Genomic DNA, 27855 nt, shown 5'->3' with positions numbered 1-27855 from the left:
TTTAGTCTGAAAAATAACTTTATTTTAAAACCAATTGCATTGAGTGATATCCTATTTGGCAAAACCAGTTAGAGCAGAATTCCTCTTTAAAGTGTGTATTTTCTCTTGTTCTAACAAGGAGTGCACTCCACAGGGGCCCCTCCATCTAAAATCTCAGCTTTGAGAGTTTCACTCACATATAAACTTACGCTTTTTAAAATTCCCTTTGTAGTATTTATGCATGAAAGTCACAGCTACAATAAAATGACAGATAAAAATAAATTTCCTGTATATTTGACAGAATATATCTACATTTCCATCTGAATTCCCAGACCGCAGGTTCAACAGAGAGGTGATTTTGTTTAGTTTACAGAAGGCCTCTGGACAAGAAGCATGAAGAAGCATTGTTCTCTGGACCCCAAGCTAAGGTGTCTTTGCAGAAGGGTCTGAACTGAAGAGAAAGGAAGGATCTGATGGCTTCATTATCCACATAACCCCTTCCTTCCTTCCTTTTTAAAAAAGGCTTTTCTGTACAAAAGGGATAAATACACAAAATCCCAAATCCATCAGAAAAAAACAAAAATATTGCAGAGCTTTCAAATAGGCATACAATTCATGCATGATGCCTACATTATATAAATCTCAGGAAATATTTTAAAAAATAGGTTATTGGATATTCAGAATACCTGATGAACACAAAATACTTGAACCGAGGCCTCCCACTCATCCTTGTGCAGAGAAATGTTTCTTGAATTCATGAATACAATGAACTGAGTTCTTCTTTAGGCACATACCAGTTGACAAATGAACTGATTTTTAAAGCCACAGATAGAAAGTTAAAGAAAGATGCATGTTTATCAGTTCCTTTCCTGTTAAAAGTGCCCAAAATATTAACCATAAATTGGACAAAGTTAGATGGATGCTAAATTGTATGGCTTTAACTCTGATAACTGAATACATTAATTTATTGGCTGAGTTGCCTCTTCCAAAATAATATAAGCAAGCATACATGCTTGTACAGCTACAACATGCAAAAACCCACATTTCATCTGAAGATGGTATAGAAAACAGTAGCATAGCAGAGGTGAGACATCTCAGAATTGGGCAGAGAAATAAGAAAGAGAAATGACGAAATTGCTTCATGAGGAATGGCTGGAATATCTGTGTCTTGATTACAGTAATCAGGCAGGGTTACCTAGGTATTTTGAGGCCTGTACTTCAAAAAAACACAACCTCCAAATTCCATTATTGAGACCATTAACTCAGACTTAGTTTTACTCTCAGTCATTCAAGGCAGTGCTTCTCAACCTCAGAAACTTTAAAATGTGTGGACTTCAACTCCCAGAAGCCCCCAGCCAGAATGTAGATTGGAGAAATCTGGGAGTTGAAGCCATATTCCTTAAAGCTGCCAAAGTTGAGAAACACTGATTTAAGGCACAAACTTTTTTTTAAAACAACACCACCTGTTTCATTTTAAAGATAGCCAGACATTCAGGAGTCAACTTTTCTGCTATTATAAAATAGTGGGGAGACTTTGTGGGAATAAGTAACTGAAATAAATCCTCTACCCCCTCATCTTGGAAAGCAGGGAGCACAGTTCAAGTAATAGTTCAGTTTCCATTTTCTAAGTCTTTTCTTGGTAGAAGAGCCATTTAATGGCAACAATTTCTACTGAGCATCTGAAATCTCAGCTTCCCTGCATACTATCTGCCTAGACCTAGAGCAATGAAAGCTGATTATCAGCAGTAAAGGCTAAAAAGCAATCAAATACAGGTCTGTAGAAACATGTCCCAAACTGTGTACAAAAATACAAGAGAACATGCAATTTTATACAGGTTCTGTATAAATATTCCCCTCTGAATCTTTCTTTTCCTTCCTTTTCATTCAACACATTCACACATACGCACACATACACACGTGCACACATCCTCCCCCAAGGAGAATCTTCATGGCAAGAGGCACTTGAACAATATGTGGAGAATTCCTATGAAAAAGATGTTCCCCTCACAGTGATATGGGACAAAGAGAAACAGGTTCTCAGGATTCCATTTCCTCCTGGTCAAGTGGTGGCGGCACAAAGCTCACCACTTCATCATAGGTCAAGCCTGGAGGAGAAAGAAAGATGGGTTAAGGCTTTCACTAGCTCAGAGATAACTGCTTCCCATTCTTCTACCCCAGATGATGAAATGGTAAAATAAGCATAATTTTCTTTAGAAGAGAATGCTGATAAAGACCACATTCGACATGGCCTGAAAAGACTTTCCCTCCTTCTTAGCCTTTCCTAATCTCTGGTACAGCTGTATTTCTAAAACGCATTGGAAAATGGATTGGAGTCCTTTTCTTGACAGAATGTCAGAAGATTTTTTTTTAATTTTGTGGACTTGTGGAATTATAAGTCAGACCCAAATGTTTTTAGAGGAAAATGGCAAACTAATAACAGCAAATATAGTCCAATTTTCATAATATTAGATGCCCCAAGTTCTAATTCAAACATTCATAGTGGACATGTGAGTAGGGAAATACACATAGGGATCTAGATATACAGTATGCTTCATCCACATCCCAACTACCTTTGTGCAAACTGTCTGAATTACAAGTACTGTATTTGTCCCAAAGGAAAATTAGAAACGAACAACTTAACTTCCCTATTTTCTCAATAGCATTGTCAACTCCTACTGAAAACACTCCAAAGGGCGGGGGGGGGGGAGAGAAATCTCCCAACAAATATGTGGCTCTGACCCATTTGTGAACAGATGTACAAATTTGTATACATTAAGTCCTTGACTTATGCTCACAATTGGGCCCAACATTTCTGTTGTCAAGCAAGACAGTTATTGTGAGCTTTGCCCATTTTACCACCTTTCTTGTGACAATTGTTAAGTGAATCACTGCCGTTGTTAAGTTAGTAACTGCTGTTTTTTTCGCTCATTTCTGCCCTCCCCAGCCCCCAGGAGCATTCTGGAAGCCTCCTAAAGGCTATGCACAGCCATTTTGGTGAAGGGGCAGGGTTTCAGGAGGCAAAAAAATGCTGTATTCAGTGTATAAGACACACCCAGATTTTCAGTCTCTTTTTTGAGGGAAAAAAGGTGTGACTTATACTCCGAAAAATATGGTACATCCCATTGATTCAATGGCTCTTACTTTCAGTGTGCTCAGGATCCCACAAGTATGCAACAAGTGTCTGCAACTGAGGCCCCCTCTCTATCCATTTAAAACTCTACATTCATGGAAGGTTCGGATTCTCCTAGATCTTCAGTTTGCATGGAGTCTCCATAATTAGTGAGACCCTCCACTAGTCACTCAGTCTCTACAGTGGGAGTTCCTAACCGATAGAACCTTCTCCTCCTTCTCTCTTGCCTCAGCTTCAGTTTCCCGCCCGTTTGCTTTCTTTCCAGAGATTGTTTCTCTCACCAGATTCTCAGCCAGAGGAGAAAGATAAAGCTAGTGTGCTTGTTCCCATCTGCCTTGAACTATTTCCCTTTCTTCTTTCTGATTCAGCCATTTCTTTTCTTTATTTATAACTGTCCTCCCCCCCCGCAATAACTTTCCTTTAACTGCCTCTTCCCATTATGAAATTCTTAGCGAATGCAAAATAATTTTTCTTTTCTTTTCCGTAGAATGCAAAAACTATAGTGAAGAGAAGGATTTTGTGAAGTGTTCTTTCACTGAGCATCATCAGAAGTGTTTTAATATTAATGGTAAGTCATAGAACTCATTTTATGCAACTATACTCATTTCCTGAGTTTCTCTATTCAGAAGGTATGTTTCTGCACAACCTATTTTGCCAAACTAGATTTCATTACTTCCTGACATCTTTATCTTTTCACATGAACTACAACAATAATGTTGTTGAATGGCATCAGCAATACTTGGTTCACCACATCAGTCTACCAGAAAACTTACTCTTCCACTCCTCAATATCAAGTTCTCTGCTTTCAAAGGACTGATCATAAGGATCTGCCACTGGCTCATCATCTGGGTCGTGATACTGAGAAAAATAGCCATGGGCCAAAGCCTCAGCAGCAGTGATCCGTTTATCTGTGTCCAGCACCAGCATCTTCTCCAGCAAGTCTACAGCTTCAGAAGCCAAGGGAATAGAACAAAAAGAGGGATTAATGTCCAATTCCTCGTAAAGTCCCAACTCAACTTAAAGAAAATCAGTATTTCCCAATGCCAATATGCTGCCATTCATTTTTGTATGCAAGAAGAATATGAGTTTAATATCTATAAACATTATAAGAAAAACGTGCTTCTAAGAAAAGCATTGAAAATTTGAATTCGGCAGGAACCCTTGGTTGTGTTTCTGAGCATAAAGGTGAATAGTAAAAGTACTGAGTTGTGTTTGTGTGTGTGTGTTGTGTGTGTGTGTCTGTGTGTGTCATATACGGCCAAGGAAATCTGCAATGCTTTTTACAACAAAGTAGTTCTGGCACTTCAAGATTGCTAGTTCATGGATGCACACTATTCCACAGTGCACCAAGGGGGCAAACTAGCTTTGTACCAATGGGCAAGCAGAGTTCAGGGTATGTCGAGTTATTGGGCTTTCTTCTGCTGACTTTGCTTCGCATCCAGAAAATATTGAGTAATTAGGAGGCAGCACACCACATTTAAAAGGAAGAATGTTTATAATACTTATTTAAAAGATCTGTAGGGCCACTTATCTTAAAACACAACTACGGGCTTAGGTAACTTGAATGCAAAGTATGTGCTTATTAACCTAACTATCAATGAAAACTAAGTGACATGCATTATATATGAAATAAAACATAAGAAATAAATGAAGATAGAAAAAAATCACTTTTATCTTAAACATTTCTTTAAGAGGAGGAAGTGTGTGAGTTCTTTTTTGTCTCTTAAACAAAAACATTCATTTAATTAACAAAAGGCCAGGTGAAAATAAAAAATTAAAAACAAAACAATACCAGACAACAGAAAAGGAAATGGTCATCCTAGTGGAACAGACATAAAACTCTGACGGACGGATCCACATCCCCTCCTAACCCAAAGCCTAGGAAAAGATCTAGGTCTTCAGTGTTTGCATAAAGTATAGTAGAATACAACAGAGCTGGGGCCATTCAAATCCCTAGCAAGATACTGTTTCAGAGCCCAGGTGCTGTAAAAGAGAAATCATGCTTCCTGATTCGTATTGTTTAATGGATAAGACCTGGGATATGCTGACTCCGCCTGATCTTACAGGATGTGCACACACAAAGGAAGACAGGTGGTTCCTCAAACAACTAGACCCTATGCTGAATAGGGTTTTGTAGGATAGCTAGGACCTTGAACTGAAACCTAATGGTAACCAGTAACCAGTGCAGTTTACAAAGCAAAGGTGTTACATGGGCATCCCATAGCATGTCTTTTAATTGTTCATATTGGCACATTCTAAACCAACCTAACCTTCTGAACTGCCTTCAAGGACAACTTCATATAGAGTGCACTCAAGTAGTCCAAACATGACATAATCATAGCTTAATACCTATTTAAAAAGTCTTCCAGTTTCAGGAACATGTGCAATTGCTGCACAATATGAATCTGTACCAATTTCTCCCTGGTTAACAGTTGCTGCTGACCCTTTGATCAGGAGCTACAGGAAGAATTCAAGAAGACCTTCAAATTGCATCTAAATTTAATCAGGGAAACTCCAGCCTCATTTACCGTGTTTCCCCCAAAATAAAACAGGGTCTTATTTTCTTTTTACCCACAAAATATGGCTTGGGCCTTATTATCAGGGGAGGGTTTATTGTTTTGGGGTTGCCGGGCGGCTGCTCTCTTGTGAGTGGGCTCCCAAAGAGCCGGGCATAGCCTCAGGGGCGAACGGCTGTGTTGCACTATCGCAGCAGCGCAACACAACAGCCATGAGGCAACCATGCTCACGAGCAGTCGCCCAGCAAACCCACTTTCCAACTGGGCACAGTGCCATTCACTGACCTAGGGGTATCGCCAAGCCGTGTGAGTGCCTGTTCGCTGCCACCCGGCTCCTGCGGTCTGGCACCTTCGAAATGCCAGTGAATGGCGCTCTGCACGGCTGGAGAGGGGGGTTGTGTGAGCGGTTATTCTGCTCTCGCTTAAGCGCCTCCCAATGCCCTGGTCCAGCTCTCCCTGCAGAGCCAGAGCACCTCGGCTGCCATCCCAGCATGGCTTTTTCGGCAGCTTCCAAACTGAGTCTTCCGGCAGTGGCCGCTCTGGGCATATGCTCTATGGTTGTGAGTTGGCTACCGGCAGAGCATACTCCCAGAGCATACAACCATAGAGCGTATGCCCAGAGCAGCTACTGCTGGAAGACTCAGTTTGGAAGCCACCGAAAAAGCCATGGTGGGATGGCGGCGGCAGCGGAGGTGCTCTGGCTCTGCAGGGAGAGATGGGCCAGGGTATGAGGCTGGGAGCCGTATGAGCGAGAGCAGAACAGCCGCTTGTGCAACCCCCCTCTCCAGCTGTGCAGAGCGCCATTCACTGACCTAGAAGCATTTTGAAGGCGCCAAGCCACAGGAGCCAGGCAGCAGTGAACAGGCGCTCATGCGGCTTGGCGATACCCCTAGGTCAGTGAATGGCGCTGTGCCCAGGTGGAAAGGGGGTTTGCCGGGTGGCTGTGCCCGGCGCTTTGGGAGCCTGCTCGCAAGAGAGCAGCTGCCTGGCAACCCCCCTCTTCAGCTGGGCACAGGGCTGCTCACCAACCTAGTGGTATCTCGAAGGCGCCAAGCAACACAATTAACTTTGCCTCCCCCCAGGTTCCCGTGGCTTGGCACCTTTGGGATACCGCTAGGTTGGTGAGCAGCGTTCTCCCTGGCCAGAGGTGGGGGGTTGTCCAGGGGCCTTATTTGTGGAGGAGGGCTTATATTTTTGCCCACCAGAAAAATGTGGTATGGCCTTATTATCAGGACATGTCGTATTTTTGGGGAAACATGGTAGAAGTACATATGAAATGTCCCTGGAACCAGACAATCTTTACATAGGTAGCCTCTTGGTTTTGCTAGAGCACCAACTCCAGGAACTGGGATCAAATGCTGACAGTATCACCGAGGTACCCATGAAGTTCATGAACTACTGGGCTGCCCAGACTCTACATCAGATGTGGGCAGGATGAAATTTCCATTAAGTCTTTGAGATTTCACTGTTAACTGGCAACACAGTCAAGCAGCTTATGTAGGGATCTCATTAAATATCCTGTTTTCCCCTTATTATCCCCAGATAATAAGCCCAATTAGGCTTTTGAGCGCATGTGCTAAAATAAGCCCTCCCCCAAAAATAAGCCTCATGAAAATATTGCAACACAGCAGCAGCAGCCATGAGGTGACCATGCTCGCCACCTTCTGCACCTCAAAAATAATAAGCCCTCCCCGAAAATAAGGCCAAGCGCTTATTTCAGGGGGTCAAATGAAAATAAGACCTTGTCTTATTAATAAGGCCCTGTCTTATTTTCGGGGAAACACCATAGCAGGTAATCTGGTACAGCAGCAACAAATTAACTATTCCCTAGAGCCTAACTTCAGGCACAAGATCTTCCATCTGGTTATCTGTGGTTCAAAACCTTGAAAAGCCATTAGAACTTTGCAGATGAAAACTGCCCCCCTCCCCAGGTCATGCCAAATTGAAAACATAAAAGGCTTATTTCAGACAGAAAGACGCTGCTTTCCGGGTCCTTCCAAGTCTTGATTACGTATTGACATAATCAGGTTGGTTGCCTCAGCCATAATACAATTATCAACTTAGCATTTGTTTATAAGAAAAATTAAATATTTGAGAAAATATAAGTTGGGCTTAGTTAACTGGTCTCATTTTCCTTTTGCTTCCTCCAAATTACTTAGTGCTACAATTGGAATTGTCTCTATCTATGGATCTATCTATCTCTATCTATTGAATTGTCTCTATCTCTCTATCCCTAGAAGGTCCTGATACTCCTGAGTTCTCATTTGAATGGACAGTTGTGTTTGGATGAATAAACAATTTGTTGCACTTGCTGGAAAAACCTCCCCTTGACACAAGTTTTATGGCAAGGTGCAGAATCTATTTTTAAATTATTGAAACAGGTCAATGACACTAGAAAGCAAATTCAAAAATTAAGGGAACAAAATGCACTAACAAATTTCAAAATTCTATTCAGGAAGGATTTTTATCCAGAAATTCTCCAGTATCATCATCTGAAAGACTAGCATTCAGTAAATTACATTGAAGTTTTGAGTATCAGTACGAAATGAGTAAAACAAATGAAACATTCTTTGGTCAGATTTGATGCTAAAGGAACCAAAACATGAACATCTGGATTGCTTAACCTTATCTCCTGGCAGAAGGAATGAAGTGGGAGAGATTTAGTGTTATGACTAAACCTATGACTGTATACAAATGAAACCATCTTCACTATGTATGTGAAAAACTACTTCAAAGCCTTTATCTTTATCTGTCATGCCAAAATAGTGTTCACAAACTTGGTATAAATGCATTTTATATTCTCCACTGTGGTGGAACTACTGTTGAGTCTTACCTAGAGGATTCGCACCAATAAATACATTTTCAAAATTCATCTTCGGCATGTAAGACAAGGACTGTATGTAATTTCTTGCCTGGAGGAAAATAAAACATGTTATTAAACTACCAGTATGCTTCTTAATCACTGCATTTTCTATGTAGATCTGTTTTTTTAACTTTGATTTCATCTGTTTTTAGTTTTTTAATTACTATCCACCTCTATCTTCTCATTTATATATTCAACATGACAGTGATGCTATAAATAAAGGCTAGATTTGGAGTCTTATGCACTGCATAAGCAATACCTGTGATATGCTAGAGGATAGCAATGGCACCTGAATGATCTTAAATGGTTGGAACATTGATTCATTGCAAATATTAAGCAGAGTAACATCTGTATGGGACAAGTGTACCAATTAAATGAGAGGTGTACAATTGTACTAAGAAGAATAGACAAAAATGTGTGACTTTCATCAATTTAGATTTGCTTCTGGTTACGACTTCACTGAACTACAGTAAAGTAGTAAACTACAGCCTACATGTAAAGCTTCTTGTGAAGACAGTTTGAAAACCTCAGTTGGTATAAAATGCAGCTTTTGAAAGTTCTTGGGAAATACATGTTCACAGCACCTTTCTCTAATATTTTACTGTTTGTATAGATTTGTTATTGGTTTTCTAGTACTAAAACTTTAGTGAAGTGAGACAAGATTTCACCTGAAGCACTTAGTTGTACTAATATAAGCTTCCTCAAAACAGCCTTAATGATCCTCACGCTAGTGGGTATCAAAAATATCTTTCCCATTATCTAGACTGAATTGCTTCTTTTAAAAATAAATACAGTTCCTTATGTATTATCCTTTAAATACATTGTAAAGATAATTTTGTTTTAATTGTACCTACTACTGGAACATGAAATGCTGGAATTACATGGAGAGAAGTGGAGGAACCAGATCCTCTGGTCAGTAAGTACTTTTAGATTAGGAGTAGATTGTTATAAATGGCTTTATGATTGTTTTTGGGTGCCCTTGGAAAGTTAAAAAATATTAAAGTGAATAAAATAATTAAACGTTTTAAATTGCAGACCAATGTGCACATCCTCCTAAGATCTCACCTCATGGCTGGGCATCCTGTTAATGAGATATGCAGGGGGTGTCCCCGTCAGACGCATGATTTGCTGAAGCTGGTTAATATCTTAAAATGCCTTGTCAAGGGCTTTGTTACTATTTCAACAGTGTCAATGCTCAAATTAGCTTTCACTCTTTTGCTACAAAATAGAATGCCTTGAGGGTACAGCATCTAAGAATCTTTCCTATAGATACAAACTTTCAAAGCAAACATGCAATATTAGAAAGCACAAAAATACTACTTTGTCAGTGAATAAAAGAAAACTGATTTAGTATCAACTAAAGCCAAGTATGCACAAGTGACTAGCAAAAAAAAAAAAAAAAGCACACATTAGTCTATTTAATTCCATATATGACATTTCATTCTAAATCACAACTTGCCTGTATAGGGAAGGAAGAAAGAGATTTTAACCAATTCATGACACTGTAAATACCAAACTAAACTAAGGGATACCAGATTTTTCAACTTCAGAAGGGTACTACAATCTATAGTCCTTTTGAAAATGTAGTATTACTTTCTCTAAGAAAATACACTATTATCATATTTTTGTTTAAAGAACATCATTATTTTAGACAGCCAATAAACATTTTGCCTTTAGGCAGAAGCTCAATTGCTTAACCTTTATGGCAGATGCATATCTTTATCTGCAAGGAGAAGTCAGATTAATTACTCACTCATTGCTGAATTTTTGTTATCAAACTAAAAGTCACATGGGAAAAGATGGGCAACTTGTTTTCTCCCAGATAAGACAGGTATAAACAAGAGGCTGTATATGATGAGATTAATCAGAAAAGGAATTGAAGCACACATTGGAAAGTGTAGGGACTCTTATTTTCTCCTTCTTTGGACAACTAGTATAACGGAACAATTCTGGGGGGAAATTCAACCAACGAATAAGACCTTGGTATTGCCAATTTTCATACTAACAAATAATGCAAGTTAAGGCAACTGGTAATTAACAATCAAGAGCTCATATTTTAGCCATATAAAAAGTGAGCATGAAAAGAGGAATTTATCCTTTGTCTAATCAGACTTAGGAAAATGCCATGATATTATTTTAAGATATTACTAATACTGACAAGAACAGCAAGACTTATCTGTTCTCGAGAATCAGCTACAGGATTCCCTATATCTGAAATACAGATTCCAAGTTAGAGGGCCAGAATTTTTAATTTTTCTGCAAAAACATTGGTCTTCAATACTGTCTTTTGTTTATTCTCAGAAAAATAAATCCCTAATAAGTCTTATACTTTGTGTAGGTGAATGTTACATTTATCAGATCTGTATGTCACATTGCTTATTCAAACCAACGAGCTAACCAAAATCTTTATCTCAATTATTTGTTTGAAAGCTTTTTCAGATAACAAGATGCTGTTTATCGGCATGCTATATACACTTTATCAACTTTTTGCACTATTTAACATGCTCTTTCCTGAGATCTTGAATTGGCAACTAGCAGAGCAAAACCCAGCATGCATAAAAGAGTTGATGTGACAGTTGCAATCAATGAAGCTGTAAGGGGAAAAAAACCCTGTTACCTGAAAAGTAGACCCTGATTTCCAAGCTGTCAAGCACAAAGACAAGTATTTTTTTATTACACAACATACAGGAAAAAATTAGTTTTCATGCTTTTACCAAACTAAAGCACATGCTTTTCAGAGGACAATTATTTTCCCTTTTCTCACTAAGCCGGTTCTTCTAAATCTCTCCAGAATTAGAATTTTGACTACATAGTTTTCTTCAAACTGTCATGTTTTCACCTGTTTAAATAGTAACTTTATTTACTTACTTATATTTCATATTTCTTAACCGCTCATTTCCCTTGAAGTTCTTGAGCATTATTCTTTTTACAATCTACAGTATTTCCTTTTTGTTCATTTGGATATTTTTTTTAAAGAGTTGTTTTATACATCCACATTATATATATATTCCTCTTTTATCAAATCTTCCTGGACCGTATGAATTAAGGGTTTTTCAACCATTCCTATCATAGTTTTTCCATTTATGATTTCATTGATGATGTTATATTAAAAATTATACTGAAATTATATTAAAAATCTACTCATATAGAAAGGCAAAATGTGTTCGCTACTATGCTCAAATGTAGTTTAACTCTGATAACAAAAAAATTGGGCAGCAATTTTATGACGCCATGCTTTGAACTCTAAATGAATTATGCAATCTGAAGCATCATTACATGAGATAACTTTCAGATTTATCAGCAAAAGATCATGCCGGCAAGGAATTCTTGCATATATGAAGAACACTCAAGTTTGGTGTGTGAAGGTCTGAAGCAAGTAATAACTGCAATTCAAATACTTCATTTCATGGATTGTTAAGTCTGTGATATTACAAATTCAAGTTGCAAAGACTAACCTCTAAGAAATGCACAATCCATTTAATAGAGAGGGCACACTGTGTTATCTATTCCAATGGCTTATTGGTACAAATTTTGATTGATAGAACAAAAAATAGATTCTTCCTAGCTAGAGAGCTAGATTTTCCTGAACAAATGTAGGGCATACGTGGAAAAAGGAGAAGTAAAGGAAAATGACACCCATTTCAGAGTTTGAACCTGCAGTATTTCATATGGTTTGTCAATAGCATGTGTGAAAATTTCTTTACTAATAGCATTTAATAAAATATATTTAATGTTTAGCTAAGCCTAAAATAGCCAACAGAGAAACAAAAAAATGAATAATATGAGGAACTAGTTAACTGAAAAACAATATAGAGGAAGCACAGTGAAACATCAAGAGGCCTATAGAAATAAAGAAAAAGTCAAACATAAAAAAAATATAGAGACAATCTTCATGACAGCAGAGCAAATAAAATAAAAGAAATCCACATAAGGGAGTCATTACAATTAAATTTTAAACTCACAGACTCTGAAGAGATTTTCTTCAAAAGCTCAGGGCCTGGGGTTCCAACGAGTCTCAAAATGAGCTTCAACTGATCAATATCTAACAATGGACCATAAAGGAAAATTCTGGGACAAATAAAATGAAAAAGCAGCAGCCCAATAAAATAAAGGGGGAAAAGTTCAACCAAATAATTATAAGCAAAATTAGCATATCTCTTATGTATAAATACATATCCCAAATACCCCCTGGAAATTCTATAGTCAAACATATCTAAGTAATATGGAACACTGGCAGTAATTAACATCTGGAAGTGGTCACTCATCAGAGCAAAATAATTTCATGAAATTATTCTCAACATCCATAAGCTGTTATTTTCCTGTTCATGAAAGTAACACATAGTTCTGAATGTAATAGCAATAATGTAGAATACAGGCCTTCTTCAGAATTTTGAGAATCACGTCTTATAGACAGTGTAAAATTGTACAGCTGACATAATTAGGTTTTTGTCTAAAGGATTAAAAATATGATGAGTATAGTTGAAGTTCTAAGATAAACCTATCACTAACCGAGGTCTATAAAGCATTTTTATTAGCTATTAAGTATTTCCAAGTTAATTTAGGCTTCCTCCACCTCATTCAAACCATTTCCTAATACAATGCACTTTTGCAATATCTAATTTATATACTGAAGACTGAAATGGTATTAAGTTAGATGTATTTAACTCAAAGTCATTAGCAAGATGAACGTTCAGTGTCAAATACAAAAACGGGCATGCACAGGTGCTACTCATTGTAATAATTACTATTATTTACTTCTAAAGCCTATGTTAAGTAGCATTTTTGAGACTAGTTTTAATATAGAACAAAAAAATTGCTTATAGTCCACTAATTCAATTATCTCCTTCAGTTTATCCCAAATTAGTGAATTATTTGTATTACAAATTTATTATCCAAAACCAATAAGAAAAATGTCAAGATAATAATAATAATTTGAAACAGGAAGAATTTCGGCTTCTTAAATTTGAAGTTAACCTATCTTATAAAAGTTGTGATGTACATTGCTAAATAAAATTCTTATTAAATCCATATACATTTTATAAATAAATACAATTATTCTGATCATAGAGATACAAAGCTTTAATTCTTATCAGTAAAATGCTGTATTTGTAATACCAAACAAACAAAACCAATTGTTCTAAATATCTTGCTTCCTCTAGGACAGTGGTTCTCAACCTTTCTAATGCCACGACCCTTTAATACAGTTCATGTTGTGGTGACCACCAACCATAAAATTATTTTTGTTGCTACTCTATAACTGAATCGTAATGTAAATATCTGATATGCAGGATGTATTTTTATTGTTATAAATTGGACATAATTAAAGTGTTTAATCACAAAAACAATATGTAATTATATAGTGAAATATTTATTTCTAATTACAAATAAATGAAATTTTGTCTTGAAGCATGGTGTAGCTTTGGTTTTTCTTGCCTAAGTGTTAAGAGTTTACTTTACTTCTACTTCCCTCTTCTTTGGGGCAGCCCCTTAGCTATTGGAAGACTGCTATCATATCACCCTTAAGCCTTTCTTTTCATTCAACCAGACATACCCAGTTCCTGCAACTGTTCTTCATATGTTTGAGCTTCCAGTCCCCTAATCCTCTAGGTTGCTCTTCTTTGCACTTTTTCTAGACTAGTCTCCACATCTTTTTTTATAGAGGCAGCCAACATCTTGTCTGCTCCTAAATTTGGGGTCTGAAAAGAACCACATCCTGGAGGCTGGACAACCTCGGCTGCTATACAATCATACACACACATACACAGAGACACACAGTGGCTTTATTCCCACAGCCTCCTTAACTAAGTTGCCTGCAGCTGCATTCACAAACTTCCTTACCCTGCCTGGATGGATCTTCAACCTGGTTTGTTTTGTTTGCAGGAGTGCTCTTAACCTTGGTGGTGGTGGTAAGCTTAACTTTAATTTAATGGGCAAACATTGTGCATTGTTTATTTTTATTTTTTATTTTTTTTAAAAAAGTTTTTTTTATTTTCTCTTTCAAGTTCATTCACAAATATACATTTTTATAATCACCATTAATTATATCATTATCATTAATCATTAATCATTATTTTCTTACAAATACATAGAATACAGTTTGGGTCACTTTCTTGCCACCACATTTTATTTTGCAACAACCTTGCTCCTTCTATCTTCTCTACCTCTCTTCTCTGCCTTCTTTCCTGTCATTCCTCCCTTCTTCTTCCCCTCTTTCCTCCCCTCCTCCTTTCTTCTCCTTCCCCTCTCTCCTACTCTTAATTCCCTTCCCTTACTTCCTCTGCTTTTACCCTTTCTTTTCCCACTTCCTTCCTCCCTTCTTCTTCCCCCCTTTCCTCCTCTCCTCCTCCTCTCTCCTCCTCTTAATTCCCCTCTTTTACTTCCTCTGTTTTACCCTTTCTTCCTTTCCCTCCTCATCTTTCCTCCTTTCCGTTGTTGCCCTTGCTTATTTACTTTCTCTGATGGGTTCTCAGGGTGGCATTTCAGGAAATCCAACTTTATATTTTAATACATATAATTTTCTCTGTTACATTTTATTTCTAATAATAATTGCACTTATATCATTTTTTAAATTGTTCACTTGCATTGCATTTTTTTTGCTTTTTTCCTTTGTGCATGGTTTATGGTACTTTTAGCAAGCAGGTTTTCATTGTGTGAATGGGGCCAATTCGGGCTCCTGAGCTTGGCTCTTGATGACAGGTCTGGTTGTGGATTTAGATATAGTTAAAAGTACCTGGCAGCGGCATGGAAAACATAGCCGCACGCACGCCCCACATATTTACAGCCTGGAGCAGGACCTAAGCCCCTTCCTCCCTCGCAGGAACACTTTCCCACCATTACAAAGTCTCTAAGGCTAATTGTACGAAGTGTGCGCGTGCACCTGTTTTTTACGGTGTTGAGCTACAGCGACATGCTGCATGGCCGGCGATGACTCCAGAGCCCATCCGCAGGGGATTTCAAGGAATGCGAAGTGAAGTCTAAAGTTTAGAGTTGCGCGGGTCTCAGTGACCCCTGTGAAACGGTCGTTCAACCCCAAAAGGGGTCGCAACCCACAGGTTGAGAACCGCTGCTCTAGGATAAATGCTAAATGGTTTACATTATTTGAAAAAGAATTTGAAAAATGAACTAAGTTAGGTATTATGTATTCTTGAAACTATTTTATTTACTACGTTCAAATTATGTTTCTTCATTATCTATACATATTTTTAAGAGGATTGAAGATATGTTAAGTCAGCAACTGATGAACATTTTGTATAAACAGTAAAAAATACTGAAATTTTATTATTTGAAACCAATCCAGAGAATAATTTGTACTCAGCTACAGAAGAAAATTCTTATACTGAATTATAACTTTGACATGATTAGATGATTTAATTACATTCTGGAAACGATTCCACAATTCCTGATTGCAGTCAGATTAAAAGGGAAGAGTAATCTACAACTACAGGGACAACTTGGATCGTGAAGTATGGAAGAAATTGACCACTTAGAAGAAGGCAATGACTTCTGTACTGTTGATATAAAAACTACATGGATATAGATGAAACATTTAGACAGACCAGGATACCAAATAATTGGTGAGCTACCCCACTTCTCCATTTCTGAGAAGGCATCCCTTTAAATTATTGACAAAGAAAGTCAAACTTTCATAAAGACATAGTCAGATCAATGGTGGAAGAAAAATAAATCACAGTTGGTACCAGAACTGAAAGAGAACTTTTAAAATTTTACATGGGTGCATAGTGTTGAAGCTTGAAATGCGAGAAGCAAAAATTAGACTGTCAAAATAAACATGAAGTGAAAGGAAAATGTTACTTCATTTTTTTATAGTTATACATGGATACATGGATAAAAATATCAAATGAATAATCAGAGTTCAGAAAAGGCAGAGATGAATAGGTAGGTATCATAAGACGGTCAACAAAAACAGTGGACAGATATTTTACCTTTCTCTATTGATAACAGTAAAACTATTATATAGAATGTGGAATATAATATAAACCAGTGTGGAATATAATATAGCTAACCAGTATTTCAAAATACCTGATGATTCTTCTTTGGAGCAGCTACAACAAACAAGAAGGCATTGTTAAAAATCAAGTTAGAAGAAACAGATTTGTTTGGGTAGCAAATGGAGAGAGAGACAGTGTCTTTTTAATTTTTACTATCAATCTGTTTAATTTATACAATCAATCTTTTATAATGATGAAAGACATGATAGATAGAATCAAATCTGAATTTTAAAACATGACAATCTAAGATACACAAATAGTATCATTTTGTTACTCAAAGTAAAGAATGCTCAGAAGAGGGGATTGCGAATTAAAAATGGGAAACAAAAATCTGGGTTAAATATGATAAAAGTTATCATGCTTAGCAAACTAACAAATGATGATAAAGAAATAAGAGGAAAGATATTTTTATTTTCTTAGACTTTCTGAAGAAGGAAAGAGGAGAGGGAGGCAACAAACATCTTAGACAATGTGATAATAGAAAAGGGAAAACTTATGACAAAGATTTTTCATTTAATTACTGTATAGTTAATGTCCAGCAAGATAAAACAATAGCCAAAGAAAACAGAATAAATGAATCATTTTTATGTCTCAAAAAGTGTGACTTAACATAAAATATAAAATAGAACTTTACAAAACTTCATAATGCCCTTGTTTCAGAATTAAGATACATCAAAGCAATGAGGAGTAGTTAAAGCAATGGTTTTATGTTGGTAAATACCACAACTGTGAAAATAGGACACTGGAGAAAGAGAAAGACAGATTGCAAGAAAAACAATCAATTAGTCCCGGAGAAAATAAAAACTGCTTCCTTGAACAATAACTAAGAAGCATAAACTTACTATGAATGGATAATGTGCTAGGAAAGCTACTAGCACCAGTAGGGTTGAGAAGAGTAGAAAACAATGGATAAAATAGATGAAGGTATCTAAGTGGTCATTGAAATGTCATTGAAAGAGTTACCAATTACGGTAAGGCAGAGATGGGTGGCATTTGTCCATATAATCACCAAGGTCCCAATTCAAGGGCACCTAAGTAAGTAATTAGCAGAAGTAAAACTAAAATAAGAATTTATCCAAAACAAATTTTATTAAAAGAAAGAAATGCAGTAGCAGTAAGATTCATCTTTAAGGACGAGAAAGTCCCACAACTGAAGCTTGCCAAAATCATCAGCAATGAATTGTATAAAAGCCAAATATCTTATTCAGATAAAGCAAACTGTTGATCTATAATCAAAATGAATAATCAATAAGCAAATATCAAAAGAACGTAATATTTTGAAATTATCTTTTCAAAAGTTTTAATAATACAATGCAATACAATAGCAGAGTTGGAAGGGACCTTGGAGGTCTTCTAGTCCAACCCTCTGCCTAGGAAGGAAATCCTATACCGTTCCAGACAAATGGCTATCCAACATCTTCTTAAAGACTTCCAGTGTTGGGGCATTCACAACTTCTGGAGGCAAGCTGTTCCACTGATTAATTGTTCTAACTGTCAGGAAATTTCTCCTCAGTTCTAAGTTGCTTCTCTCCTTGATTAGTTTCCACCCATTGCTTCTTGTTCTACCCTCAGGTGCCTTGGAGAATAGTTGGACTCTCTCTTCTTTGTGGCAACCCCTGAGATATTGGAACACTGCTATCATGTCTCCCCTAGTCCTTCTTTCTATTAAACTAGACATACCCAGTTCCTGCAACTGTTCTTCACATGTTTTAGTCTCCAGTCCCCTAATCATCTTTGTTGCTCTTCTCTGCACTCTTTCTAGAGTCTCCACATCTTTTCTACATCTTATAATAATTTAGAGTATTTTCATTATAAATTGTGTGCCAATGTAGACAATTTTCTTATAATATTTTATGCTGAGAGAAAATTTTAAATTCAGGTCTAGTTCACACATCACAGACATGTTGGAGTGTGCATAATTTGGGTTTAAGGTGTGACATTTGAAACCACTGTAATAATATGTAAATCCCAATTTATGGTCACCATAACTATGCTCAATAAATCATGTGTTATAACAGTTTACTACAGTATAAAAAGACAGCCTAAAAGTTCACCTCAACTAAATTAATCACACACTTCCCAAACCACAACATCACAATTGAAATATTACATTGAACGGGGTCAGGGTAGAAGGAATATTTAAAATTTATCCATCAGTTTTAGTCTTAGATTTTACTCAACACAATCTTGACTGAGCATTTTAATGTAATGTTGGGTATTTTAAAAGTACCCAAATACCCAAAACACAGAAGAAATGAAAGAGAGACTGACTACCAAGTAATAGATAAACCCATTTTACCCCTAAACTAATGGGATATACTTAAAATTTGAGAAGCCTAGTATTCTCTTTAGGAAAACATTATTTTTGAAACATTAAGACCAAAGAGACTTTAAGACATTTTAATTTAACTAGAAATAAAAATGTATATTTTACTATTTGGAAAATATTCAAATAACAATATAAGCATTATACTATTATTCTCATGAATATTCCCACAAAGATAAAGGTTTCCCCTGTCCAGTCATGTCTGTTTCTAGGGGACTGATGCTCATCTCCATTTCTTAGCTGAGGGAGCCAGTGTTGTTCAAAGACATTTCCGAGGGTCATGTAGCCAGCATGACTATATGTCGAAGCGCACAGAACGCTGTTACCTTCCCATTGAATATTCACTTACATGTGTATTTTTCTTAATAAAACATCACTGGATGTTCTTAATGATGTAATTTCTATGGCAACAATGCATTTTCTCTTCTCAACCACAGTTAAATACCAGGCAACGACAATTCATTTCGAGTACATACAAAAAAAAAAAGCTTTTTCTCTAAAAGAGAATGAATTAATTTTCCTAAACCAAGATTGACAAAATAGCCCTGCAATAATTTGCACAAGAAGGAGTGCCACTATCATAGCTTCATATTAATTAATCTATCCATTCTAGTTTAATCTGTAGTTTTATTTTATTTATAGATGCTTCTGAAGGATACGGTCTGTACCAGGGAACAGTGTTCTTCCAGTCAAAAGTTCAGCCATAATGCATCCAACTGACCAAATATCAACTGAGGATAAAACAAATCAAGTTAAAAAGTAAATTAATAGTTACAAAGCTTAACTGAAATATTATTCTACTGGTAAAAAATTCTATACAATATGTATTTAGTTGTTAAGAATTAATGAAAAAACAGATTATGTTGTAAAACTAAGAAAAAGTTAGGATTAATTAAGCTGATCCAATACACACACACACACACACACACACACACACACACACACGGAAGGGGGGGAGGCACACACACAGATACACACATATAGGGAGAAGTATCTGTGTAAGTTAAATTATGAATGAAATTGATAACACATCTATCAGAAACTATGAACTGGTACCATTTATATTATACTGTGTGTACAAAAATATTATGAATATGACCATTGGCTTACATGAAGGGTCGTTCTCGGTGCACTGCAGGAGTGTCCAAGCAAGGTTAAATTCTGTTCCTCTGCCCAAGGACTGGATTGAAAATCTTTGGCCACGCCCTCTGGCTCCTTCCATCCTCAGTTTTTCAATGAAGGCATGGTCCATCTGAGACGGATGTCCGTCAGGCAAAGCATCCTCACACGGAAAAGCAGGACATCCTGGAATTAATACCCTAGAGTGGGGTTGGACACTCCTGCAGTACACCGAGAACGACCCTTCAGGTAAGCCAATGGTCATTCTCCAGTGCACTGCTTGGAGTGTCCAAGCCAGGGTCATGCCCAAGCAAAATGTCACTAGGGCGGGTGCCTCCAATGAGGTCCACAATCCACATCAAGATTCAGCAGAAACCACGCTCTGCAAGACATGTCTTCCGAAGGCAGCATCCGCAGAGGCGTATTTGTCCAGCTTGTAGTGCCTAACAAATAAGGATGGCGTCGCAAAGTCACAGCTTTGCAGATCTCCTTAATCGAGGCCTGGGTGGTCGCTGCGCTTCGGGTCGAGTGCACTGTCTGCCTGGGAGGTGTAGACCTACCCTGATGTTCGTAGGCGAGGGAAATACAAGCCCTGAGCCAGCGACTGATGGTGGAAGATGAAACCTTCCGGCCCATGGCCACCGGTTGAAATGATACAATTAAGGCCTCCGAGCGTCAGAAAGAGGATGTACGCTTGATGTACCACTTCAATGCTCTCTGCATGTTGAGGGTATGCCAATGGCGTTCTCTAGGATGCCTCGGGCAAAAGTTCGGGAGAACGAGCTCCTGGACCCTGTGAAAGTAGGAATTGATCTTCGGGATAAACCAGGGGTCCAGCTGGAGAATGACCGTCTCTGTGGATGAGGCACAAATCCTCCCTGACTGACAGGGCTGCCAGTTCAGACACCCTGCTCACCGAGGTGATGGCGACGAGGAAGGCCGTCTTGAAGGAAAAGTGCCTGGTGGAAGAAGAGCGGAGATGTTCAAAGGGTGGTTCTGATAGAGCCCTGAGGACAACAGCAAGGTCCCAGAACGGGTATCAATGGATCACCTGCGGCCGCAGGTTCGATGCGCCCTTAAGAAAGGCCCATACGCTGGGGTGACAGCTGAGCTGTTGGGAAGACTCGACATATTACAGTGGCCAGTGCAGCGACTTGGCATTGTAAAGTGGAACTAGTCCTTCCTCTTGGAGGAAGTCCAGTATTTGAGGGAGAGACGCAGACAGTGGCTCTAGGTGATGTGAGCCGCACCAGGTGGAGAAGGCAGACCACATGGCCCTGTAGATTCTGGTGGTGGAAGGGCGGCAGGCTGCCTGGATAGTATGAATAACCTGCCTCGAGAAGTTGGCTTGAGCTAGGAGATCCCCCTCAACTGCCAGGTGGTTAGATTGAGCCACTGGGGCTCTGGGTGTTGTATGACCCCGTGGCTGAGGGAGACCAATTCCTGGGAAATTCTCCAAGGCTGGCTGACCGAGAGGTTGGTGATGTCGAAAAACCAAGTTCTTCATGGCCAGTAAGGGTGCACCAGCAGCACTTCCGCTTGTTCCAGCAGAATCTTCCTGATGACTCGAGGAAGTAGAGGTAATGGTGGGAAGGCGTAAAGCAGGCCCTTGGGCTAAGGGCAATTGAGCGTGTCTACCCCTTCCGCCTGAGGTGAGCTGTACCTGGTATAAAAGCGGGGAAGTTGGGCGTTCTCCAGGGTGGCGAAAAGGTCAACTAGAGGAGTGCCGAACCTGAGACACAGTTGACAAAACAGGCTTGGGTGCAGACGCCACTCCGACTGGTCCAGAGAGGACCTGCTTAACCAATCCGCCCAAACGTTGTTTATCCCCAATATGTGTTCTGCTCTTATGAAACTTACATGATGCTCTGCCCACCGTTACTCGCTCGGGTTCTCAGAACAACGAGCCCTTCATCAATGCTGGTATTTGCCACCACCTTAGGGAAGAACTTTCAGCGATGGGCGAATGTGGGCCCTGGAGTTGCTGGCATTGGCTCTTAGCGAGGGAAGGAGGAACCATTGCAAGTCTCTTGCGTGCAGCCTTGCCCAAGGAACAATTGCCAGACAGGAAATCATCTTGCCCAGCAATTGCGACAGCAGGACCACGGGAACGGTGGGGGACCGTTGAACCTGCCGTACCAGCTCTTGGAGGCTGCAAATCTGATCTGGAGACAGGGACACAAGGCATGACGAAGTGTCGAACACCGCTCCCAAGTGTAACACTATCGTGGAGGGAGTGAGATAACTCTTCTTGCGGTTGATGAAAAACCTGTGGTACTGCAGGGAGTCCATGGTGACTTTCAGGTCCCGCAGCGCTTCCGTGTGGGACGACTGGATCAAAATGTCATCCAGATAACATTGCAGATGAATGGGGCACTTTTGGAGGTCCAACACCACTGCAGTCAGTATCTTTGTGAAGACGCTTGGGGCCGATGACAGGCCAAAGGGAAGGGCCCGATACTGGTAATGCCAGCCGGCATAATAAAACCGCAGGAATTGCCTGTGGGCCCGTCTTATCAGAACGTGGAGGTAGGCCTCCTGTAAATCGATGGAAGTCATCAGATCCCCTGGTCGAAGGCTGCCCAGGATTGACTGCATCTTGAACTTCTTGTAGGCAAGATGGTAGTTGAGCTTCTTCAAATCCAAGATGGCCCTCCACCCCCCTGAGCTTTTTGGGATCAGGAAGAGAATGGAGTAGAACCCCCTCCTCTCCTGTCCCAGGGGAACCGGTTCTATGGCCCTTACGAATCTGTCTCCATGAGCCCCCTCTTGATGGCACACCTGGGGGTGGGACAATGAATGAAATGATGGGGGGAAGGGAAATGAACTCTAGGGTGAGGCTGAGCCTCACTGTTTGCAGTACCCACACATCTGACGTGCTTGTTTCCCAGCGGTCTGCAAACAGTTGAAGCTGAACCCCTATAGGAGTGTGTGACTGGTGGTCATTTGTTGCGGCGGAATGGCTTGTTAGCCGATCCGCCTCAAAATGGGCGTCTAGAGAAGGACTGGTGACAGGTCCTGCCTGTCCTGGTTATGTTCGGAGCCCTGGGCATAAGGGGATTGGAAGGAGGAGGAATTGGAAGAGGAATTGGGTTGTGAATCAGCGGCTCGAAAGGACTGCTTCCAAAAGGAAGAGTTTCTGCGGTCTGGTTTATGCAAAACAGAAGGCATAACCTTCCGCTTGTCCTTATTCTCAATAAGGACAGAGTCTAAGGCATCCCAAAAAAACTTGCTACCCTTGAAGGGAGCAGACGCGAGCTTCCATTTAGATCTCATGTCCACGTTCCAATGGCGGAGCCATAAGAGCCGGCGGGAGGTGATGTTAACGGCCATGGCTCTGGAAGCAAACTTTGCCGTGTTAAGAGATGTGTCTGTGGTGTATTCGGCTGCCGCCATTATTTTATTAACATCTTGGCGGAGCCTGGTATCCCCTTGGGGAATACGGGTGAGCAGTTGGCATAACCAGGCAATGGAAGCCCTGCTAAAGAAGGAGGCCGAGGTGGAGGCCCTAATGGCCCAAGCTGCAGCCTGGTGGGTCTTATGACAGGCTCTTTCCATTCTCTTATCTTGCGCCTTGAGCCCTTCCAAGAGATCTGGGGGAAGAATAGAATTAGAAGTCAGGGCCGCCACCAGAGCATCGACCTCCGGCAATTTGAGAAGATCTTCCATGCCAGACTCTACGGCATAAAGCCGCTTGTCATTATCCTCTGGGGTCGCCCGGGTCCCTGGCTGAACCCACTGGGGGGTTCAGCCTTGAATAACTTGGGTGCAGGCACCAGGTCCTGAGCGTGGATGGTCTCATCAAACAATCTCCCACTGGGGTCAGCAGGGTCTGTAGATTCCGGAATAATGGTGGGGGTCGCCTCCTGGTGAGTAATGACCTTTGCCTTATATAATAAAGACTTAAATAAGGAAGACTTGAACAGGCTGGTTATTAGACCCTCATCCTCAGATAGATCTGGTTCATCTAGATCCTCCCTCTCTGAGACTGATTCAGCACTAACCACGGAGGGTGGAGGTGAAGGTCTGGGAGTCTTAGACTTGCTCTTGTGACCTTGGCCTGATTTTTCAGCACGTTCCTTAAGGCCCTGGGATATTGCGGAAGCAATTACCTCCCTCATTTCGGCTGAGAGATGGTCCCTGGTCCTCCACTGGGCAGGTCCCCGCCCTGGAAGTAGAACTTGAGGCTGGCCTACAGGGCACAGAAGGAGGGGGAGAATCCTCCTCCTCATCCCCTACCCCACAGTCAAACAGATCTGCACCCCCACCAATAGAAGGGGAAGGGGACCTGGACCCTTCATATGACTGGTCTGAGGAGAACTCCTGTGGTTTCCCCACGCAGGAGGATGGGGGAGGGGTAGGTTGGGAAAGGCCCTGGCTCCCCAGAGACTGAGGTGGATCCGCATGAGGACTTGAGCCACCATGGTGATTTGCCTCTGCACCCTCTCAAATTGCCTAAGGCTTTTTGGCGCCCGGCATCCACTTTATCCTGCCCAGCCGACTCCTTCCTGGAATAAGGACACCTGCCAATCCCCCTTATAGCTTCCCTGGCCATCCTGCCTGCCCTTCTGTTATAGGGCCTATCTACCCTGGTGGAGGGCCCTTGTTCAGGAGCTTCAACTATGGAATCTGTGTCCATGCTGCCCGAGCTACTGATAGCTGAACCTGAGGAGATCATGGGCCTGGAAGCAGATGGTGATTCCGCCTACATACTCACAGAGACTGAGGCACTGTGGTCAGGAGAAGGGGCAGGGCTCTGTTGGGCCGCAGGTGGAACTTGTTACTGGTAGGGGAAAAGGGCCGTGGAGGATGGCAGCTGCGAAGACCTCCAAACGCCCAAACACTTGCCTGAAACTGCTGCAGGTAGAAGGAGTGGATCCGCTGGGTCCTGGAGCTCTGGCAGCAATTTGGCTTTTCGGCGGGAAAAATCCACCTCCAAAATGGCCACCACCACTTCCCAAGATGGCCACGCCTAGTGAGAACACACAGTGCGGCTCCGGCAGAGATATGGCCGCTCCTGGTCAATCCATCGTTGTGTGGCCTCTGGAGACACTGGAAATACCTCCCGAATGCCTGACGGGCCGCCGAAGCTTCAGACAGTCCCGCCGGTGAAGATCAGCTGGGCGGCAGCACCATGAAGGTGATGAGCCGCCTGGGAGGCTGAGAAGCACGCTGCTCTGTCCGGAGCAAATCCAGCTTTTCAGAGCAAGGCAAACGAAGCTACAGTAAGGAAGACTAGCTAACTGAAAAAAAAGGAAGGTAAAAGAATAAAAATCTAAGCTAAGGAAAGTAGTGATTGAGCTTTGTCAGCTAAGGCTGTTAAATACATCTGATGGGCTTTGGACTGAATTGAAAAACTGAGGATGGAAGGAGCCAGAGGGCGTGGCCAAAGATTTTCAATCCAGTCCTTGGGCAGTGGGACAGAATTTAACCCTTGCTTGGACACTCCAAGCAGTGCACCAGAGAATTATTAATTATGCTTAATGTAACATTATGACTAGTAAATTGTGGTAATTAAAAAAAACCAGGGATCTGGAAACTCTTTCTGAAAACACAAGCCGTGTACAACATCAGAACCCTGCATAGCTCTTAATATGGAATGAGAGTTTGTCAGGGGAAATAATTTTTATTTAATGCAATGGGAATAAGAAGTGCATGGGGCAAAACAAGAGATAGGGTCAAGAATGAAAAGGTGATGCGAAATCATGGATGTAATAAAAATCTGAGTGACCGGTAAAAAAATGTATATTGAGGCGGTGTGGTAATATAATGAGAATGAAAGTGTGTCAGATCACGAAACCTTTACCCGAAGAAAGAATTAATAGGTTGAAAGGAAGAGCAAATTGGATTGGATAAAGACTGATTATTTCCTCAAAGCACTTCTGTAGACAAAAGTCTTTTTATAGACAAAAAGACTGTTTGAAATAGTATATGGTCCAGAAATGTAAATTCTGTAGATGTAAACAACATTTTATCTTCCTTTTCTTCTATATCCTGCTTTTAACTTTTTTGCTTACCACTTCTTAGTCCTTTCCTGAGCTTTGCATAGTATCTATTTACCTCAAAATGAAACACAGTGGTGGTAATCTATGTTATGAAACAATTGCAATAGGTATCTAATACTAAAATGATTAACTACCATGGGAACATAAAATATCCCACAAATATACTGTAATATATAAGAACAGATAAGTTCGGATGAAGAACTATTAGACAGTTCCAAAAACAACCAAATTATATTGTAAGAATTACCATATTTATCGAAGTATAAAACACACTGGAGCATAAGATGCACCAAGATTTTAAAGAGGTAAACATTTTTTAAAAAGTTTTTGCACTCTGCAGATCTCCAAAGCCCTCTGCACGCCAAAAATGCTGTGTCAAGTGTATAAGACGCACCCAGATTTTAACCTTCTTTTTTGGGGGGAAAAGGTGCATTTTATACTCTGAAAAATATGGTATACACTGTTTATTATGTTGGATCTGGATAATTGTATTATGGAGCACAACTTGTGTTATTTGTTAGTAAGAGTTAAGGCTAATGAAATATCTTACCTGTTTGATTGTAATGCATCCAGTTCAGCATGATCTCAGGAGCTCTGTACCACCTAGTTGCTACATATCCTGTCATTTCATCATCTGTATGCCGTGCTAACCCAAAATCCAAAATCTGAAAAATAAGAAAAACAGACTTATATTGACACAATTAAAAAATGTGAGCAAGAGAAGACAAAAAAGGAGGGTGAGACAGAGGGAGCACACTTTTATTCTAGCAAGCTACACTAGGAAGAAGTCTGAGATTAAGCAGGCAGACAGAAATGAAAAATTTAAAATACAACAGATATCAATGATTTATAATACATCTGAGACAGTCTTTGCAAAAGAACAGTAATAATATATCACATTAACATGATTCAAGAATGATTAAATTATATCCAGAAGAACATTATGGACCTATATACACAGGTACCTACACTTCACTATCAAGATCTTGACCTATAAGATTAATAATGCTTAATTTCCATAAACAATGTGGCATATTAATTCCAAGTTACCTTCAACTCACAGTCTTCATTCACAGCTAGGTTACTAGGTTTTAAATCCTAAAATAAAAAAGGGAAAGAGAATCAGCCCGCCATATTAAAATAACTGTGCAAAACCAAGCTATTAAATAGTCACATCTTATTAGTAATAATTTTTATAACCTGCACTGTATTGTATAACAGCAACAAATGTTAAACACAAATGTATAAGATTATCCATAAAAATACAATATTGCATTTACTATAAAAGTTTACCAAAGACATCCTGCATTTTAACAGAGAAAATGAGTGAGAAAGGTGAGTGGAATCAACACTGTAACAAAGTTGGATGTATAATGTCTTCCTTTATATGGATAGGTTTAATTATTTTCATTTATAAAATTTAAATATTTTGTCTTCTAGAAGAACTATACAATATACTATAAATATTGTATGTTTTAATAAAGCAACAATACTTACTCTGTGTATTATATCAGCAGAATGGATATACTAAAAGAGAAAAGTATTAATATTAGATTTAGGGCAATATTTTCAATTTATGAAAAAATATGTTTTTCCTACCCCATTTAATACAGCATTCATGATATAGTAATTGTACTTTTTTTGGTCTGGTCTCAACTTCTTTCTATAGAAAAGCAAATATCTGCAACTAGAAATTTTTAAAAATGCCTATATGAAAAACAATAATGTAATGTAATATTTTTATTCTTTAGATATAATCCTTTTCTGTTACATTTTGATTCAAAATATCTATGGGCAAAGTTTCTTGGAATCTGAACAATTAGATAATCTCATCAAAAATTACACCATAAAATTTTAAGGGAATGTCTGGCAGGTTGGACAGATTTCAATAAAATGAAAGTTGATTAA

General features: G+C 39.5%; 1 protein-coding gene across 2 annotated transcripts in view; it reads right to left on the bottom strand.

Moving 5' to 3' along the window:
* Nucleotides 1-27855, bottom strand: part of MAPK14 (mitogen-activated protein kinase 14) — a 42892-nt gene continuing 15037 nt past the window's right edge. The window contains exons 5-12 of one of the 2 annotated variants that reach the window (XM_014053870.2): nucleotides 27445-27474; nucleotides 26998-27045; nucleotides 26498-26612; nucleotides 19483-19554; nucleotides 12451-12530; nucleotides 8459-8537; nucleotides 3883-4056; nucleotides 1-2084 (exon numbers count right to left, since the gene is read on the bottom strand). In XM_014053870.2, coding sequence (XP_013909345.1) covers nucleotides 2017-2084; nucleotides 3883-4056; nucleotides 8459-8537; nucleotides 12451-12530; nucleotides 19483-19554; nucleotides 26498-26612; nucleotides 26998-27045; nucleotides 27445-27474 — 666 coding nt within the window. In that variant the 3' untranslated portion in view covers nucleotides 1-2016. Of the gene's footprint in view, nucleotides 2085-3882; nucleotides 4057-8458; nucleotides 8538-9553; nucleotides 9634-12450; nucleotides 12531-19482; nucleotides 19555-26497; nucleotides 26613-26997; nucleotides 27046-27444; nucleotides 27475-27855 lie in introns of both variants that reach the window. The other variant, XM_014053868.2, reaches the window with a different exon arrangement.

This window comes from Thamnophis sirtalis, unplaced genomic scaffold (genome assembly GCF_051295495.1).
Source record: "Thamnophis sirtalis isolate CommonGarterSnake01/CBP01778 unplaced genomic scaffold, rThaSir2_p1.2 scaffold_7, whole genome shotgun sequence".
Lineage (NCBI taxonomy): Eukaryota > Metazoa > Chordata > Lepidosauria > Squamata > Natricidae > Thamnophis > Thamnophis sirtalis.
The sequence above is the reverse complement of the archived record's forward strand: the minus strand, read 5'-3'. Positions and strand labels throughout refer to the sequence as shown.